Source organism: Chrysemys picta, chromosome 7, assembly GCF_011386835.1.
Source record: "Chrysemys picta bellii isolate R12L10 chromosome 7, ASM1138683v2, whole genome shotgun sequence".
Taxonomy (NCBI): Eukaryota; Metazoa; Chordata; order Testudines; family Emydidae; genus Chrysemys; species Chrysemys picta.
Genome location: NC_088797.1, coordinates 116,167,550 through 116,185,940, shown reverse-complemented (window position 1 = coordinate 116,185,940; position 18,391 = coordinate 116,167,550). Strand labels below are relative to the sequence as shown.

Sequence of the window (18,391 nt, the reverse complement as noted above, 5' to 3'; positions counted from 1 at the left end):
GGGCCCTGATATAGAAATCATCTTCTCTGGTACTAGATGATTTTAAGGCCTACCAGGCACTCCTGAAAAGAATGGCTATGCTACGGGGGATACAAATACAACTTGTGGAAGAAAATCCTCACAAGATCATATACATTTTACACCAAGCTATGTCAGGGAAAGTTTCTCTCCTCATAAATGAAGCAGCTATGCAGCCTGTAAGTCTATTAAAACTTTATAGCAAGCTCAGTCATCTTTCATGCCAGTGAAAAGGCTCACAGAACACAAGAACCAGATTCCCTCTCAGGTGTATGAGCAGTTTTATCAACATGCCACACCATCCTCCCGAGTAGTGGCAGCAGAAAATGAAAGAACTGCCAAGGTAGAGCAGTGCCTCCTAAGGATAAGGATGCAAAAAAAAGTTAGACCTCTTTGGCTGAAAAATATATGCAACTGAGGGATTAAAATGGTGCACAGCAAACCATCAGACTCTGTTGACCTATTGTGAGTATTCCTATTGGGATGCCATCTTTAAATTCCTTAATAAAACTGCCTGAGGACTCCAAGGCTGAGTGTCAGTCTCTCCTGGAGGAAGGTTATACAGTCACAAGATCTGCTCTACATGCTTCTTTGGATGCAGTGGACTCAGCTGCCAGAGTTATGACCATGGCAGTAACCATGCACCATATACATGGCTCCAGGCTTTGTGAATTCTCGCCGAAGTCTAACAAACCAATGAAGATCTCCCCTTCAAGGGCTGTAATTTATTTTCCTTGAAACCGATGAGGCACTGCATAAATTTAAAAGGGAAGTGTTGTAATCCCTGTTCTCTTCCCAGCTGGTCTATAGAGGGCCTTTCTGAGGCTAGTAAGACTCCTAGCCATCCAAGACTTCTGTGTGCCCCTCAGACATCAGTGAGAAATTGCCTCAAGCTCCTGGAGCACATGGTGGCTGGCAATTACATGAACCCAGATGCCAGACTTCATCTCAGAGGGATACAGTCATGATTCAGGTCAATGTACTGCCTTCAGATACATGACCTGGATGGACTGATATGTATCCCTGGCAAAATCTAATCTTCACTGGATTGGTGGATGAGCCACAACAATGTCTGCAGGAGACTTCTTCTCCCTGCCTCTTCTTTCCACGACTCTAGTAATAGATGCTTCAACTATGGGGTGGGGAGACCATCTGGGAGTTTGGCAAGCTCAAAGCTTGTGGTCCAGTCAAGAGATGGGACTACACATAACATTCTAGAGCTGCGGGCGAACTCCATAGTGAGTCACCAGTTTGTACCCATTTACACAACAGAACTGTCCAAATACTTGCCAATAACACCACAGCAGTGTTGTGCATTAATAAGGAGGGGAGAAGTCACATCAAAGAGCCTCTGCCAGGAGGCAGTCAGGTTGCGGAACTTCTGCATATAAAATTCCTTGTCACTTGTAGCATCACACCTGTGGGGGTTCACAATGTCATAGTGGACAGATTAAGCACATCCTTCACCTTGCATCATGAGTGGTCCCCAAACATACTTATTCTAAGATCAGTGGTTCAAATAGGAGGAATCCTAACTATGGACTTAGTCACAACCCATCAGAACTGCTCCCAGTTCTGTCTGAGGGCAGGCCACAGCCCAGGGTCTATCTCAGGGGTGTTTCTTTTCCCTTGGGGCAAGGACCTACTCTACTCCTATCCCTGCCTTCTCCCCATACCACTTATTTCCAAGGCCATCCTCAAGCTGAAGCGGGACCAAGACAAAATGATAGTCATTGTGGCACCCTGGGCAAGACAACTGTGGTATTCAGACTTCTGCAAGCTATCAGTCAAGGAAACTTTTCCCCTGCCTCCAGTCAAGAACCTGATATCGCAAGATCACAGTTGGGTATTACACCCAAACCGTCAACTTCATGGCCTGGTTCCTCAGTGGCTAGACCCTGAGGAGTCCCATTGTTCTGAAATGGTCCAAAATGTCCCACTTAAAAGTAGGAACCCTATCCACGAGAGCTACTCGCTTTAGTAAGTGGAAGCAGTTTTCTATCTGGGCAATTAACCATGGACTGTCTGTGGCCTATGCAGACCATGCTTCGAAAATCTTGGACTATTTGTGACACGTGAAAGAGTCAGGTTTGATTGTCAGCTCCATCAGGGTGCACCTGGCTGCAATTTCAGCATTTCACTTCCATATCAGGGGGAGGACTGTTTTACTCTAAACCATGGTTCTCAAAAGACCTAGATGGGATGTTTCCACCCATTAGCAACCCTTTCCCCACATGGGGATTTGAATTTAGTTATCAGTACTTATGAGGTTCCCCTTTTGAACCATTAGCTTCCTGTTTGTGGTTACACTTTTCAGCAAAGGTAGCTTTTTGTAGCCATCACATTGCAAGGAGAGTAGGAGAGCTGCATGTCCTAGTAACAGAACACTCCATACACTGTTTTTTTCCAGGACCAGGTACAGCGTAGGCCACATCCTAAGTTTCTTTCCAAAGGAGAGTCTGATTTTCATCTCAACCAGTCTATAGATTTACCAGTTTTCTTTACAAAGCTACATTTCCATAAAGACAAACAAAAGCTCCACACTTTGGATGTTTGCCAAGCCCTGGCTTTTTATCTAGACAGAACCAAAGCCCTTTTGGCTCTCTTCCCAACTATTATTCTCCGATGCATAATTAATGAGGGGGCATATTGCAACAGCATAATAGCTGGCCAAGTGGATCACCAGCTGCATTGTCATGTTACACCATCCCTATGGAACACCCCTTTTACCTGTATCTGCATCCACACCCGCAGCAGCAAGCCGTCTCACAAGGGCTAGCAATGGGGAGGGGAGGCCTTGCAGGGAAGAGGCAGTGTGAGGGTGGGAACTGGGGGTAAGAGGCAGCACGGGGTGGGGATTCCGAGAAGATGGGGCGGCGCGGCAGGGGGATGGAAGAAAGGGGCGTCGAATCGCATGCTGCTCCCAGGGGCTCGTAAGCGACAGCATATGGCAACAGCAGTATGTGTTGCTTCACAGTGGAGCTGAGGGGTGGGGTGCTGGGGCCCTGCTGCCCAGGAGCCGGCGGGCTGGGCCTGGGCCTGGGAGTGCAGCCAGGGCTGCCGGGCCAGGCTATGGTGGGGACGCTGGCGCTGCCTGTGGGGCCCAAGTTGCTGGATAAGAAGCAGCACAGTGAGCGGGTGCTGGACAGCCCTGACTCCGACCTGCTGCCTAGCCCCAGCCACTGGCTGCTGCTGCCTGCCCCAAGCATGCTGCGTCCCCCATGCAGGGCTCTACATATGTCTATTACATGACCCACCCTCCATCCCCAATACATTGGAGTCTTTCATCTAAGAGTCTGGTGTGAAGGAACTGAAGGGTGGGCATGGCAGCTTCACCCTTGGTACCTTTTGCTTGGACCATGAGCGACACCATAGTTCAGGCATGGCTGCCTCTGTGGGAACTGCTAGAGACCGGTCACTGGTACCAGTGCATGAAATGCACACCCACCTAGCCTAATGGATATATGCAACATATCTCAAAAAACAACAGTAATGAAAGTTGAATAACTGTTCTTTCTCTAGCCAAAAAATTGTGTGCACATGCTAATAGAAATTTTGGGTTAAAAAGTTAATCTTTTTGTAGGCAAACATATTTCCTGAGGAACGCATAGCTGATCTAATTTTTTAGATAAATCAGTTGGTAAAATAATAAAATGGATCTTTTGATTTTTTTATTGAATTAGAAACTTTTATTATAATATGAGCAAATTTATTATCTCAGAAATGATGAGTATATTTTATGTTATATTCACTGGGTACCCTACTTAACTTTACTGGTTTTCTTGTATTTTATGTAGGAACCCTAGCTATAACGGTCATCTTTCATAAAAGGGATAGACTTTTAATATATTATAATGTATTATTTTATTCTTATATTTTCTAGGACTATTTTGAAAGAGAGTGGTTTTGCAAAGTATCTTCATTCAGCTGTCTTAATAAGTGGAGCTATGCTGATTTTTGGCGGAAATACCCATAATGATACTTCTCTGAGTAATGGTGCAAAGTGCTTTTCGGCTGACTTTCTGGCATATGATATAGGTAGGTACTGCATGTAAGATTTACTTATTAGGTGAAGTTTAAGAATCACAGCCTTGATTTATGAAGCACATAAGAATTCATTCACAAAAGGTCTATGTATCTTTTACATTTGAACTATGAAAGTTTATAAGCTATTTTTTGTTAGGATGTGTGACAAAGCACGTTTTTTTTGATTTTCCATTATTACTTTGTGTAGTTTCTTAGATGCGGGGTGGAAGCCAAAAAAATTATGTAAAACTGGACCAAAATTGTCTCTCTGTATTTCTCAGTGCTTAAAATACCCTCTCCCCCAAAATATAAAACACTACAATCTAGTATTTTCTCTTCATGTTAAGATCTCTCTATCCATCTTCAAGATCTTCCCTTGAAGTACTCCCTTGCTTCACCGGCAGGGACTGACTCGTTTTTTTTTTTTTTTGTCCCCCCCCCCCCCCCCCCCCCATGTGTCCCGATTTTTTCTTTCCCTCATCTGGTTACCCTAGTTAGCACACAAACCCTATTTTCAAATATACCACAACAATCAGTGAATTTCATTCATATTAAAACCTTTACTTAACTAGAGAAACAAATAATTGTAACATGCAAAGTATTGCTGATTTATTTGTGACGTTAAAGCTATAAAATAAGAGACAGATATTAGAATAATTCAGAATGTACAGATTTTGTTTCAAAAACTCTTTGAAAGTAGCATGGAAAGTATTGGGAGTGATGCAGTCACGTTAAATAATTCAGACTGTGGTATTACTACTGTATCTAAAGAAAATTGAGGTTTATTGATTGTATTTCTGTGACAGTTTGGAAATTTATCTTTTTTAAATTTTTTCCTGTATAGACTTCTGTTTTAAACAAAACTTAATTTTAATAGGCATAATATGAATAGCCTCTTTGTGGACAAACTTATATCATGAGTAGAAAAATCAAATTGCAAAAAAATAAATTGTCTTTTCAAGAAATGTAATATAAAACAAGGGCCCAATATTGGATGGTGCTGAACATACTCAGTTTCTCCATTTTCCCCAGGGAATTGTGGGGACTCAGTATCTCACAAGAGGTATTCAGCAGCAATTTCAGTGATTTTATGATCACACCAGAGGATCTGATCTAATATGTTCATTTTCTGTTCAAAACTAAATGAAATTGTGCTAGTGGTAGCTGTGTTCATAGAATCATAGACTTAAGGTCAGAAGGGACCATTATGATCATCTAGTCTGACCTCCTGTACAACACAGGCCACAGAATCTCATTCACCCACTCCTGTATCAAACCCCTAACCTACGTCTGAGCTACCGAAGTCCTCAAATCGTGGTTTAAAGACTTCAAGGTGCAGAGAATCCACCAGCAAGTGACCTGTACCCCATGCTGCAGAGGAAGGCGAAAACCCCCCAGAGCCTCTGCCAATCTGCCCTGGAGGAAAATTCCTTCCCGAGCCCAAATATGGCAATCAGCTAAACCCTGAGTATGTGGGCAAGACTCACCAGCCAGACACCGAGGAAAGAATTCTCTGTAGTAACTCAGATCCCATAATAAGGCATTTATAAAACCCCGATTTATAGCTCTGAAGATGCTGCAAATAGTTAAAACAATTGCAATAGTAAAATAGAAAACAGTTTAATGATTTAAAACACTAAATACAGATGTTAGTGTATTTAAAATATTGTTGAAAGTCAACATTTTTTTGACTTTTTTTCTGAATTACTGTAGTAAATACACTGAGCCTACTGCTGTGAATCATGAAACATTTATAAAAGAGAACCGCTGAAGTCTGGGATTCTTTGTTACAGCATAAGGTTTCCCATAAATCATCATATCCATCTTCTGAAGTACGGATGGAAATGTAAGTGAAGGAATACACTTTTCCTTCCATTTGGGCATTGAGGAAAGCTATGAGTTTTGGGGAAAAAAATGTAAATATGAATAGAACAACCTGTTAAGTTTTCTTCCTCTTATGATTATTTCAACAATGGATTAATCAAAAGCCTGAATGCTTATTGGTATTCACTGTGCAGTGAATGGTTCTTACAGTGAGATTTCTGAATCTAAAAGGGAAAATAAAAAGAAATTGCCTAAAGAGAATATTGTGTTCATTTGTCCTGGACTGGCTTGTGACTTCACTGGAAAAGACTGGCTGTCTTGGGACTCCTCAGGAAACAAGCAGCCTATCAAGTTAAGGAAATATTTGATCATTTTGAAGAATCTCCATGAAAAGCAAGTCTTCTGCAGGAGAACACAGTATTATGGATAGAGATAAAGAGAAGTGAGTGGATACTGAAATACCTCAGAAGTATTTGTTCAGACATGTGACTAAATTCCCTTCTGTTGCTATTAACAATCACTTTCATTATCTTGCCTCCTACGGTCATTGTCAACTTGCTATTGTAAAATATTGCTCTTGACAGTAAACTTAGATGAACAGCTTCTTTTGCAACCAACACAGCTACTAGAACTGAGTATGAGGAACTTGTGGGTACCTAGACTCAAAGGCTATGCCTACACTAGAGACCTTGCAGTGGCACAGCTGCACCGATGCAGCTGTAAGATCACTCGTGTGGCCACTCTATGCTGACGGGAGAGAGCTCTCCCGTCGACATAATTAAACCACCTCCAATGAGTGGCAGTAGTTATGTCGGCAGGAGCTTCTCCCACCGACATAGCACTGTGCACACTACCACTTATGCCTGCAAAACTGATGTTGCTCAGGGGGGTGTTTTTCACACTTCTGAGTGACATAAATTTTGCCGACATAAGTGTTAGTGTAGACATGTCTCTAATTCACGAGGCTTCAGTTTATAGTTGAATATCTCGGTTTGTAGCACAATGTGCTGCTGCTGGTACCATTGATGCAGGTTCTCTTACTGATCTCAAATGAACCATAGGGTTTCTGACCTTCAAAAAATCTCTTCATATGTATTGCAGATGTTTGTATTGGGCAGCTGTATAAGCATAAAACCTCATTTTCAATGTGTGTGTGTGTGAGTGTGTGTGTGTGTGTGTGTCTTTGACAGTATGATGGTTTTATTCAGGTTAAAGAGCATGTCTTAATCCATTGGCACCAGTGGTTGGTGTTCACCAGATTTATGAGTTTCTGCTCCCATGTTCTGGTAGTATAAATGATGAAAGATTGCTTTTGCATATAAAATCCCATACCTGGAATTGCTAGACTGATAGAGATGTGCTTCCTTTCCATGTGCTTTATTAGCCTGCATTTTGTCTCTTAGGGAACTTGCAGCAAACCAAGGCGTTAAGATTCTGATCTCTATCCTGAATCACCTCATTTCTGGCTTCCAGAAGGCAGTGATAATCTTTGATTTATGCTAAAAGTGACCTGCCTGTTACGGGTAATCTGCCAAGAACTTGCCAAATAGCAGGTGTAAAAAAGACAAACAAATGCATTTTTCAAGTGGTTATATATAAATTGGCTGGCTGATGTCAAAGGTTTGGCAGGCTTGGAGCAGTGGATATAGTTAGGTCAGTTGTTAAATTTCCTGTTTCAATTATCCCTAAGATAAAAACAGAAGAATAAATGTGTGTGTCTATATTAAACACTGTAACACTTGTAACACTTTTAGATAGTGCTTAGATGTTCAAAACTCAGTGAGTAACAGGAATAAAAGACAACAAATCAAACAGTACCTTGCTTCTTCAGGTGAAGCATGGAACCACATCAAATTCCACATTAAAAGATTCACAATGTGCAGCAACATGTACATTGTCCCACAAAGGGACACTCCTATTGCTCAGTAGATATACAGCATAATGTGCATGCTATCATTCCTTTTGTAAAGATGAAAATTAAAATGTCATAGTCACAAATAATCTAAAGAAAAAAGTCACTTAAGGGGTTAAGGAAGATTGGCTTGATATTTGGAAGTAAAATTAAGGACTGCTCAGTGGTATTTTGGTCAGATATTTTTTCTTACAAGAAGATAACATGAATGTGAAAATGTAATTTTCTGAGTTAGGTAAATTAGGAGGGTGTGAGGGGGTGGCTTGCAGTAGTAAAGTAAGTTGCAAAAGATATATAACAGCAGCATGAGAGAGCTCACAAAATTTCTGCATTTTTCCTCAAATTTAACACTCATGATCTTTGTTCTCAGGTTGGTGATATCTAAAGTTTTCCCATGGAGATATAGGCTGCATCACAAATGAAGCAGGGAGGAAGGATAAGATTTTGCATTACCATGACTGCTATTATATCTGGCTAATCAGTGGATTATTATTCTAGAGGGTGCCCTTCATCGGCCATTCCAGAGGAAAGAACGGTGCTTTGGCTGGAAGGAAGGGGAGGAGGAATGCACTGTATAGTAGTCAGGGTCTTCCTACAGGGTCTGATATCTGTAAAGATTTAATACATAGGGCTCAGATTGGGCATGAGAAATGAGATATAATCTGTCTCTTGCTAGATAGGTAGAAATATTATATATCTAGAGAATTCAGAGAGAGTTACTGTGAGGTAATCAGGGGTAGATGTCTGAGCCTTCCCCAGCTCAGTTATTATAGTAACTCAGATCCCTCCCCATCTAGTGTCCCATCACTGGCCGTTTGAGACTTTTGCTACTGCCAGTTGCCTGTGGGTCACCTGCCATCGTAGGCAGTCCCATCATACCACCCCTTCCATAAATTTATGAAGCTCAGTCTTGAAGCCAGTTAAGTTTTTTTCCCCCACTGATCCCCTTGGAAGGCTGTTCCAGAACTTTGTTGATGGCCAATTTATAACCATCAACAAGAGCTCACAATTCCTGTACAAAACTCTTCTTCCTGATGCACCCTCCTCACCTAGAGACTTAAACACACAGCAGTAGTCTCAGCAAGGCACAGGTCACAAGTTATGCTTGTATATCTATGCATGGACAACATCCCAATCAATGCCCTGCCCAGAGAAACAGACCAGTTTGTGACTGGATGGTTGGTGGAAAGGATTCATACCCACCAATTCTTGAAAATCAAGAAGAGCTTTTGAACCTAACAGAATTTCTCAGGCAGGGGTCAAAACAAACATGTTCCTGGCCATAATTTTACCCTCATAGTTAATATTTGCAAGATCCAATACTTTATTGCATCAGACATTTCCTGGCAATGGTCATCCAGCCAATTATCTCAATGGCTAGAATTGCTGGTGTCACGCATAGGCTTATCCTCCCCCATCCATGCACACGTCTTTGATTCACTGCTCACTCCTTCCCATTAGTGATGAATGAGGAGAGAAGCTGTGCAAACAGAATGAGAAATTTCTTATCTGATAATTTTCTTTGTGTTAGCAGCTTCTTTACTCATTCATCCCACCCCGGTAGTCTTCTAAATGACTAGAATACAAATTGAAAATTTTCTCTAAAGGGAGACTTAAACATATAATTCTCTTAAGGTTAATTAATGCATTATATCAAGTTGTCCTAATGCAAATAATTTATTGCTGGAGTGTTTCTGCAGCTTTGGAAGGACTCTTCTGTTGGCCTGAACAGAAGGGCAGGGCTTAGTCCTGGAGACCCTATTAACAATATTGAGCTGCCTCCAAATTCTAAAGGTGTGGGGCATTAACCCATCAGTTACAAATGAGAAGAGAAGCTGCTAACAGAAAATTATTGGGTAAGAAATTTTTCATTCCTTCTACTGCAGCTGCTCAAAATGGTTGAAAAGAAAGAAAAGGATTGACAGGGAAAAGGATGACATGAAAAAAGATGGGGGTGGGGGGACGGAAGCAGAAAGGAGATAATTCATTGGAGTGCAATAAAATGGGCCTTAGTGAGATTGATAGAGACCAAATTGTTTGGGTCCCAATTGTGTTACACTTTAAGAATTATGTGGGTTAACGAAGTTTGCATTTAGCTGGCCTTGTATGTACGTATATCACGGTGAGAAACACACTGTACAAAGATGAGATTATAGCTGTTTCATATGATGTGTATCACTAAATCATAGTGTGACAAGGTGTGTGAGGTAATATCGTCTACTGGACCAACTTCTCTGTGTGAGAGGGAAGCATTTGAATTTACACAGAGCTTTTATTTAATCATAGCGTTGCATTCTGTTAATATCCACAATAATTTGATGAACTGTTCTAAATGTCAAATACTGTAATAGTGTATGAAGATGGCAACTACTCTTCTTGGAGTGATTGCTCATGTGTATTCCACAATAGGTGTGCGTGCTCGCCATGTGCACCGGTGCTGGAAGTTTTCCCCCTAGCAGTACCTGTAGGGGAGTGCCCCAGCAACCTCTGGAGAGGTGCCTCCATGGCGCAGTATAAGGGGCGCTGCATGCTCCCCACACCCTCAGTTCCTTCTTGCCGCCAGTGAAGGTGCTTTGGAACTGCTCTGCTCCAGCTTTGCTGTAGCTTGTCTCCAAAACTGCTTGTTCGTTCAGTGTATGGTACCTGTAGTTAGTTAGTTAGTTTAGTTAGTTTAGTTTAGCTAGAGCGTCCAGGCTGTGGCATGCCCCGTGCCCTGGGTTTTAAGTCGTGCAACACTTGTAGGCGATCTATGCCACTGAGTGATCTGCACTCGGACTGTCTATGCTGTTTGGGGGAAACCCATCTCAGCGATCACTGCAAGATTTGCAAGTTGTTTAAGCCTTGGACTAAGAGAGAAAGGAACATTAGGCTCTGGGCTATCCTGATGGAGTGGGTGCTGATCGCGGCTCTGGCACTCCCCTCTGAGTCAGCACTGGGCACCGCGGTGTCGGTGCATGACGACCCTCCAGCGCCATCGACTAGTCGTCACCGCTCCCCATCCATGGGGCATGCCAAGAAGGTTAGGAACAGGCCTTCTTCGCCGCGGCACTGAGTAAACCTGGGACAGAGGCTAGGCCCACATCGGGCAGTCCTCGATCCCATCGGCCTTTAGGCTTCCAAATCAAGTCGAGCGGAGTAGCTCGGCCCATTCGGAGCAGGCCTTTCCGGATGTCCAGATGCCCTCCACATCGGAGCGGCCCCGGGATGTTATGTCCATGCCAGTACCAAGAGCACCGCTGATGTCGGCCCCACGCTCCAGAGGCAAGCCACCGCTCGGATCTCCGCAGTCACCCCCGGCTCGGTACTGGTCTCGGTTGAGTGAACGTGGATCGCCCTTGACGCCAACCAGGTTGTCTGGTTGGGTTCCGTCTGACCAAGACTCTCAGCACCACTCCACCTCGAGGAGCGAACACTGTCGGGACCGAGGGAGATGTCGCCAAAGGTCCTCGTCTCGGAGGGGCTATCGCAGCCGGTCATGGCACGAATGTCGACGTAGTTCCTGTTTGGTGTCCCACTCCAGGACACTGCCATGGCACCGCCTCCGCCGCCCCGGGCGTCGATCGCCATCGTCTCGCCGTCGCGGGTTCGCCCGCTGGAGCCGATCGCGGAGCAGCTGTTACTGACGGTACAGGTCCTCCACATCGGGATCATGGTTCCGAGGTCGGCATCGCTCCCCGAGCTGCCACTTCTCCCGGTCCAGGGACAGCGGCAGGTCGTATGTCAGCCTGGCCTGCCTTTGTAGTCATCCATCTGCCTACAGGCCTTCCATCTGCCGGGCGCCCAGAACGCGCGCGCAGATTGCTTAAGCAGGGACTTCTCCTCTCAGCACGAGTGGTCTCACCACCCAGAGGCGGTGCACAGACTTTTCCAAGTGTGGGGTACTTCCCAGATGGACCTGTTTGTGACTTGGCAGAACTGTCGCTGCCCCCAGTTCTGCTCTAGGTGGGGGCTGGGACAGGGCACTGTCTCCAATGCCTTTCTCCTGTCCTGGTCAGGCCAGTTTCTCTATGCCTTTCCCTCGTTCCCGCTGATCGGCAAGGTCCTGGAAAAGATAAAGATGGACAAGGCCCGGATCCTTCTGATTGCCCCAGCATGGCCCAGGCAGCATTGGTACCAGACCCTCATGGGCCTGGCGGTTGCCCCACTGTGGCTGTTGCTGTTGCCATCCCACCTGGACCTGCTCTCCCAGAACCAGGGCTGCCTCCTCCACCCCAACCTAACGGTACTCCACCTCATGGCATGGCTGCTCAATGGTTAGGTTGGGAGCAAAGCACGTGCTTGGAAAGGGTTCAGCGCATCCTCCTAGAAAGTAGGCGGCCCTCTATGCACCGAGCGTACTTGGCAAAGTGGTCTCGGTTTTCCAGATGGGCGGATGAGCGGGGCGTTTCCCCGGTGGCCGCTTCGATCCAGCTTATTCTGCCTACCTCCTTCACCTTGAATCCCAGAGCCTGGCGCCCTCGTCAGTCAAGGTGCACCTGGCGGCCATATCGGCCTTCCATCGACCGGTGCAGGGCCACACGGTATTCTCCCATGCTATGACTGGCCGATTCCTTAAGGTGTTAGATCGCCTCGTCCCATATGTTAGGCAGTGGGACCTAAACTTGGTGTTGGCCCATTTCCCGGGGCCCCTGTTTGTGCTGCTAGCCACGTGCTCCTGGTCACACCTCTTGTGGAAGGTGGCCTTCCTGGTTGCGATCATACCGGCTAGGTGGGTCTCAGAGCTCAGGGTCCTGACCTCCGAGCCCCCATACACGGTGTTTCATAAGGATAAGGTCCAGCTGCCCACACCCATCATTCCTCCCAAAGGTAGTCTCTGCCTATCACATGGGTCAGGACATTTTTCTGATGGTCCTCTGCCCCAAGCCCCATGCGTCCAGTGAGGAGTGCCGCCTCCACACGCTGGATGTGAGACGGGCTCTGGCTTTCTACCTGGAGCAGACTAAGCCGTTTAGAAAGTCCTCGCAACTGTTCATCGCCTCGGCCGAGTGCATGAAAGATCGGCTGATCTCCACTCAGTGGCTCTCCAACTGGATCACCTCGTGCATCTGTACCTGTTATGACCTGGCGGGAATCCCTCCGCCACCAATTGTGACAGGGCACTTGACTCGGGCGAGGGCCTCGTTGGCTGCCTTTTTGGCCCATGTCCCCATTCAGGACATTTGTAGGGCTGCCATGTGGTCTTCAGTTCACACGTTCACCTCAAGTTATGCAATCGTCTCCCAGACCAGGGATGATGCTGGGTTCGGCAGAGCTGTGCTCCGTCCTGAGAATTTGTGAACTCCTACTCACCTCCAACAGATATCGCTTGGACTCACCTATTGTGGAATACACATGAGCAATCACTTGAAGAAGAAAAGACAGTTACCTTTTCTGTAACTGGTGTTCTTTGAGATGTGTTGCTCATGTCTATTCCACATCCCACCCTCCTTCCCCTCTGTTGGAGTTGTCTGGCAAGAAGGAACTGAGGGTGGGGGCAGCATGCAGCATCCTTTATACCATGCCATGGAGGCGCCACTCCAGGGGGTCACTGGGGCACTCCCCTATGGGTACTGCAAGGGGAAAAACTTCCAGCACTGGTGCACGTGGCAAGCACGCACACCTACTGTGGAATAGTCATGACTAACACATCTCGAAGAACACCAGTTACGGAAAAGGTAACTGTCTTTTCCAAAACATCCGAATAAGATATTTGGAGTTGAACCCCTTTGAGATCCACGTGAAGGGAAAGTGTTTGAAAAGAAAGCTGTATGTCCCTTTATGCTAATATCAATGGAGTGGACATTGATTTGGCTTGTAGATCTATACGATATAGGTGAAATATAGAACAGTGAAACCAGAAGATGAGAAGAAAATTTAGGCATTTGAAATATACTGTTGCTGACATTGATACATTCCTGGAAAAAAGCAGTCTAGAGTGGATATTAAAATTGTGGCGGTGGGATTGGTTGTTTAAAAAAAAATACAGGAACATTTGGACATTCATTGTCTGAAGTATAAGCCTTCTGCAGAATGATTTAAGGGTGCCAAGTATGGGGCTAAAGGCATGGCAAATGAAGATTGCTGAGTAATATTACAAATGTTTGTGGATTTTCTTTCCTTTATCAAGTGATATTTAATAATCCAATCATGCAAACTTTATCTTTATATTTATTTAAAATAAATAACAAAAACATGCTCCCTTTGCCCAAGTCTCTGGGTACATTTATGCCAGTTAAAAGTCCAGTCATAGTTCAAGCATTAGACTGTCTCAAAAAGGCTGTAAAAAGGGCAATACCTAAATTTACAACAACCCTCTAAAAAAATATAAACTAAGAGGCAACATCCCCAGTCAAAAATCAGAGCCTCCCTTAAAACCATTCCTACCAACCAGCCTTATGAAGAGACAAGAATAAATAGATGGGATTTTCAGCAGTCCTTGAGAACTAATAAACACAAACAGTGGGAAGGAGTTCTAGATAGGAATTCATTGAGAATACTCAATATTGAAATCTAAGTATTATTAGCAAGAGTTCATCAGCTGACCTGAACTGTTCTAGTAGTACATGGGGAGAAGGGAGGGAGATGGTCTCTTAAATAGCTTGAACCCAAACTACATATGGCTTTGTCCATTTGCTTCCCGAAGTGAACAATAAACCAATATAGAGCGCACAGGTGTGATGTGCTGTCTCCTGCCAACGAGCCTATGCCTCTGAGCCATTTCACTTTGTACCAAATCTAGTTTTTTTAAATATACCCATATGTTGTACCTCAGAATTTCTCATTGCTATCTGATTGATATTTCATCTCTTACTTTACATTTGTTTGTACCTTTAATACAAAGGAAAGCCTAATAACTTGAGGACAAGATACATTTCGGATCAACATATAATGGCTTACACTTTTAGTTCCTGCATTATTTGCCATAATAAAACATGTAGACCAAATAATTCACTTGATTATCTGCAGTGGTTATATTTTGTTGTCACATACAATTAATAATCAACAGTGTCAGGACCAGAATGTGGGCAATCTTATCTAGTGGTTAGAGTCTGAGTCTTGCATAGTGGTTAGAGCCAGGGACACACAGTCACAGAACTGGAGTCAGGAGTCATTAAGCAGAGCCATGGGTCAGAGCTGGAGTCAGAAGTCAGTAACTGGAGCCAATGGTCAGAGTCAAGGTCAGAAGCGAGCAAGGGAGCAGGACTGGATTGGAGTAGGGCAGGAACAAGGCTGAATGCAAGGCAGAAGCAAGGGGCTGGAGCAATCACAGCTGCGGGCTTAAATGTTGAGTAGTCAGGAACTGCTGCTTAGCTTAAATGCAGACCTTTTGACTTCTTTCAGCCTATTGGGCACACTGGCCAATCAGGCCATTCTGCTGCTCATTAACCTGCCTGAAAGCTGAACTGACTAGCGCTAGGCTCAGGTGAGGGGACTCAATCCCATGGTTCCTGACAAATAGCACAAATATTGGGATATTTTTAAGTGTAGTTTTAGGAACTACACATAGGAGATTTTTATTCTACTTCTTGAAAATATACTATGATTTTTTAAAAATTGTCATGCTACATTATTTCTGTTTAAGATAATTACTGCAGTTAGCACAGTATCTTTGTTTTCTTACAAATCACATTTGCCATGCATTATTAAACTGATAAAATAAAAAAGAAATAGATGTAGCAATTTTATCCCTGTATTTTGAAAATTGTGTAAAGATTAATTAGATACAAACTTAATCTTCTGTGCCATTCATTTGGCCAAATTAAATACACAATCTCACAGTGCACGTCAGACATAAACATATTTTGTTCAGGAAACTACAGCAAACACTGAATCCTTGCTTTATTGAAATTTTCCTAGTTGTGAAATAAATAAAGCTCTAAAATATTTATTTTCCTCAGCTGCATCATATGTTTTTGTGCAGTGCTTTGAAGACAAAAAGTGCTATATTATCAGCATCATGTTTCTTACCATTCCCCATGCAAATGATGTAGTATTGTTTTGCTACAAGTTCCATCTGCTAAATGAAAGAAACTGAACTCTAGAGATAGAACCTATACTGTTTTGTCACATTCTGGTCTATAGGATATTGCTGATTATATCTCTTATGTGTGGCAAAGTTATATATTGTTTGTTCTGGCTTTTTGTTACCCACAAAAGCTATTTATTATTTCCTATATTCCTCTGCAATGATCATTGTTAAAGACCGAATTTTGAGAAAGTTTAGATGCTTATTGCACATGCACATACTTGTGAAGGCTGAAGGTTCAGGAATCTGGAGATTTTATGCACATAATGCAATGCCCTAATTTTCATATTTTAATATTTATTATCTTGTTTACATACATGGCAACAGAAGAATGACAAGGCTGTAGGATGGAATGAGCTTTAAAAATATTGGAATTGTTAGGATATTAGCTGGTGCTGGTATCTTATCTGGATTGGTGTTCAGGTAACTGGCAGCTCCTTGAAGCTCTGCTCCTAGTTATTCATTGTCCTGGAGGTAGTGGGCTGTGGTTGAGCTGTTAATTCAGGTGATCTCCGTGTGTGTGCACCAGTCAACATTCAACCTGTAGTCACTGCCAAAGATCGATGTGGCTTTTTCCCTGGTGGCCAGAGACTCCATGTGCATCACCGGAGGAAATTTTTACCTGATTGAGTGGCCTCCCCACTATATAGGCCCATCATATGGCAGGGAAGTCCAGGCAGGCGTCATCGCAGCACCTTCATTGAAAACTCTCAGGTGGCATCAGCCAACAAAAATAAATAAACAAATACGAATTGTTACCTGACAGCCTCCACCTGCTTTCACAAGGAATGCTAACATGGGTGGACAGTATTGGAAGTATGGTCCCGCTCAGCCTAATAACTGCATGGTGTAAGGGCTTCTCCCTGGAAAGAAAAAAAATTAAAGTGGGATTCAAATCTGTTTCATGCAGGTATATTGTTTTTTTGGTCTTTGGGATCAAACAAATCAGTTCCCAGATATTGTAAATGATATAATAGGTAACTTTATGGGAAGCTGAGAGTCATCAGACAAGTCAATTTACAATCCTAACTTCTGCCAGACACTATGGAAAATAATACAGTTCATGTGTCAAATTGAAGCACTACATGAAGTACAATAGGAGAAAATACTTCTATGCAAGTGGTAGCTAGAACAAGTGCAGGGTCAGTAGCTGTCCTCTGTTGCCTCAGGGTTATCTACAGTTCTCCCACCCAATCCTATATGTAGTTAAACTCCTGACTGGTATTAGGATATCTCAGTTTTGGAGCAAAAGGGGACACAGGGAACAGTGCAAGAGTTGCAGGAACAGCTTTGTCTCATTGCCAGTCTCTGCAACCAATGGCAAGGCCATACCATGAATGAAATAACCCATCATCTACTTCAGATTGGAGCACTGCAGCTCCCTATCCTATGTCTAGTCTTAAAGAATCAAGGACAAGCAGAATAGAGCCCTGACTGAAAAATATAAATGAGTTCCTTTTGTCTTTCAAAGCATCCCCATTTTACCATCCTCAGATAATTTTCATTTTTTGTAGCTGGATGGAACCTTTTTCTTTTCCCAGCTTTGATCATTACCATTTGATCTTACATGTGCTCTCAGGCTCTCTCTCCAGGATCATGGTAACAAAAATAGTGTCTTTAGGGAAGAAAGAAATTGACTTACCTCTTCCCAGACAAATTTTTTGATCAGCATTTTGAATGGAGAAAGCTGAAGCAAATACACAGTGATATGGTTCCAGGAATATCTTTGATTCAGGACAAAATCACACATGGTACTAGGATTGTCAATCATAGAGCTGGGCTGAGGATAAGTACAATCAGGTACAAGGTCTCATCTCAAAAGAATGTTAACAGAAGCTGAAGATGTTCATAAAGGTAAACAAATGGTGCCATGTAAACAAAAAACAATTGTTATTGGAGCCTTTTGTGAATTTTCATCTCATACAGAGGCGTGCTTCAATGATAGTGTTGATATGATACCTATCCGGTAATTCCAGGTATCCCCTCTGCATTTCACCCTATCTCATCCATTGCCAGGAATCTAGCTCCAATTGTATATTTGCCACTCCCAGTTGTGAATGCAAAGAATCAGATTTTTTTGAAGGGATCCTCCCAGTTCAGTTCAGGGAATGGGTAGCAGAAAAAGAGAGAGCACAAAGTCCACCAGCTGGAACACAGTGATTCACTGAGGTCTCAGGGCACTGCACCTTCCAAAGGTTGGATGTGTTCTGGTAGCAGCAGTCAATGTGTCTGATTGGGTTTTCATAATTCCGGGAAAATAACCTTGAGCTCTTCTACATGAAGAAAAATATCCGTCCAGGGTGGAACAAATTTTCTATATCTGTTTGTACTGACCACCAAGGAGAAGAATGACTTATATGCGAGAAGTCTGATTAGCGGAGTGGCTTCTAAACGCAGAAATATCTCACTCATCATTAATCAGTTTGGAGGGCTGGTGATTGAATGCTTTGCATCTAAGGCCTTATCTACACTACAGGGAAAAGTCGATCTAAGCTATGCAATTTGAGTTATGTGAATAGCATAACTCAAGTTGACATAGCTTAGAGCTACTTATTGCAGGGTCCACACTATGCAGTGTCGATGGGAGACGGTCCCCCGTTGACTCC

General features: G+C 43.5%; 1 protein-coding gene across 6 annotated transcripts in view; it reads left to right on the top strand.

Moving 5' to 3' along the window:
- The window catches only part of ATRNL1 (attractin like 1), a 976,173-nt gene that overhangs the window by 198,657 nt on the left and 759,125 nt on the right, over positions 1-18,391 (top strand). For all 6 annotated transcript variants that reach the window (XR_010589324.1, XM_005293856.5, XM_065552410.1 and 3 more), the window contains exon 10: positions 3,902-4,056. Coding sequence is in view for 5 of the 6 variants with exons in the window: in XM_005293856.5 (XP_005293913.1) it covers positions 3,902-4,056 (155 nt within the window). In the remaining variant the exon portion in view is untranslated. The remainder of the gene's footprint in view (positions 1-3,901; positions 4,057-18,391) is intronic.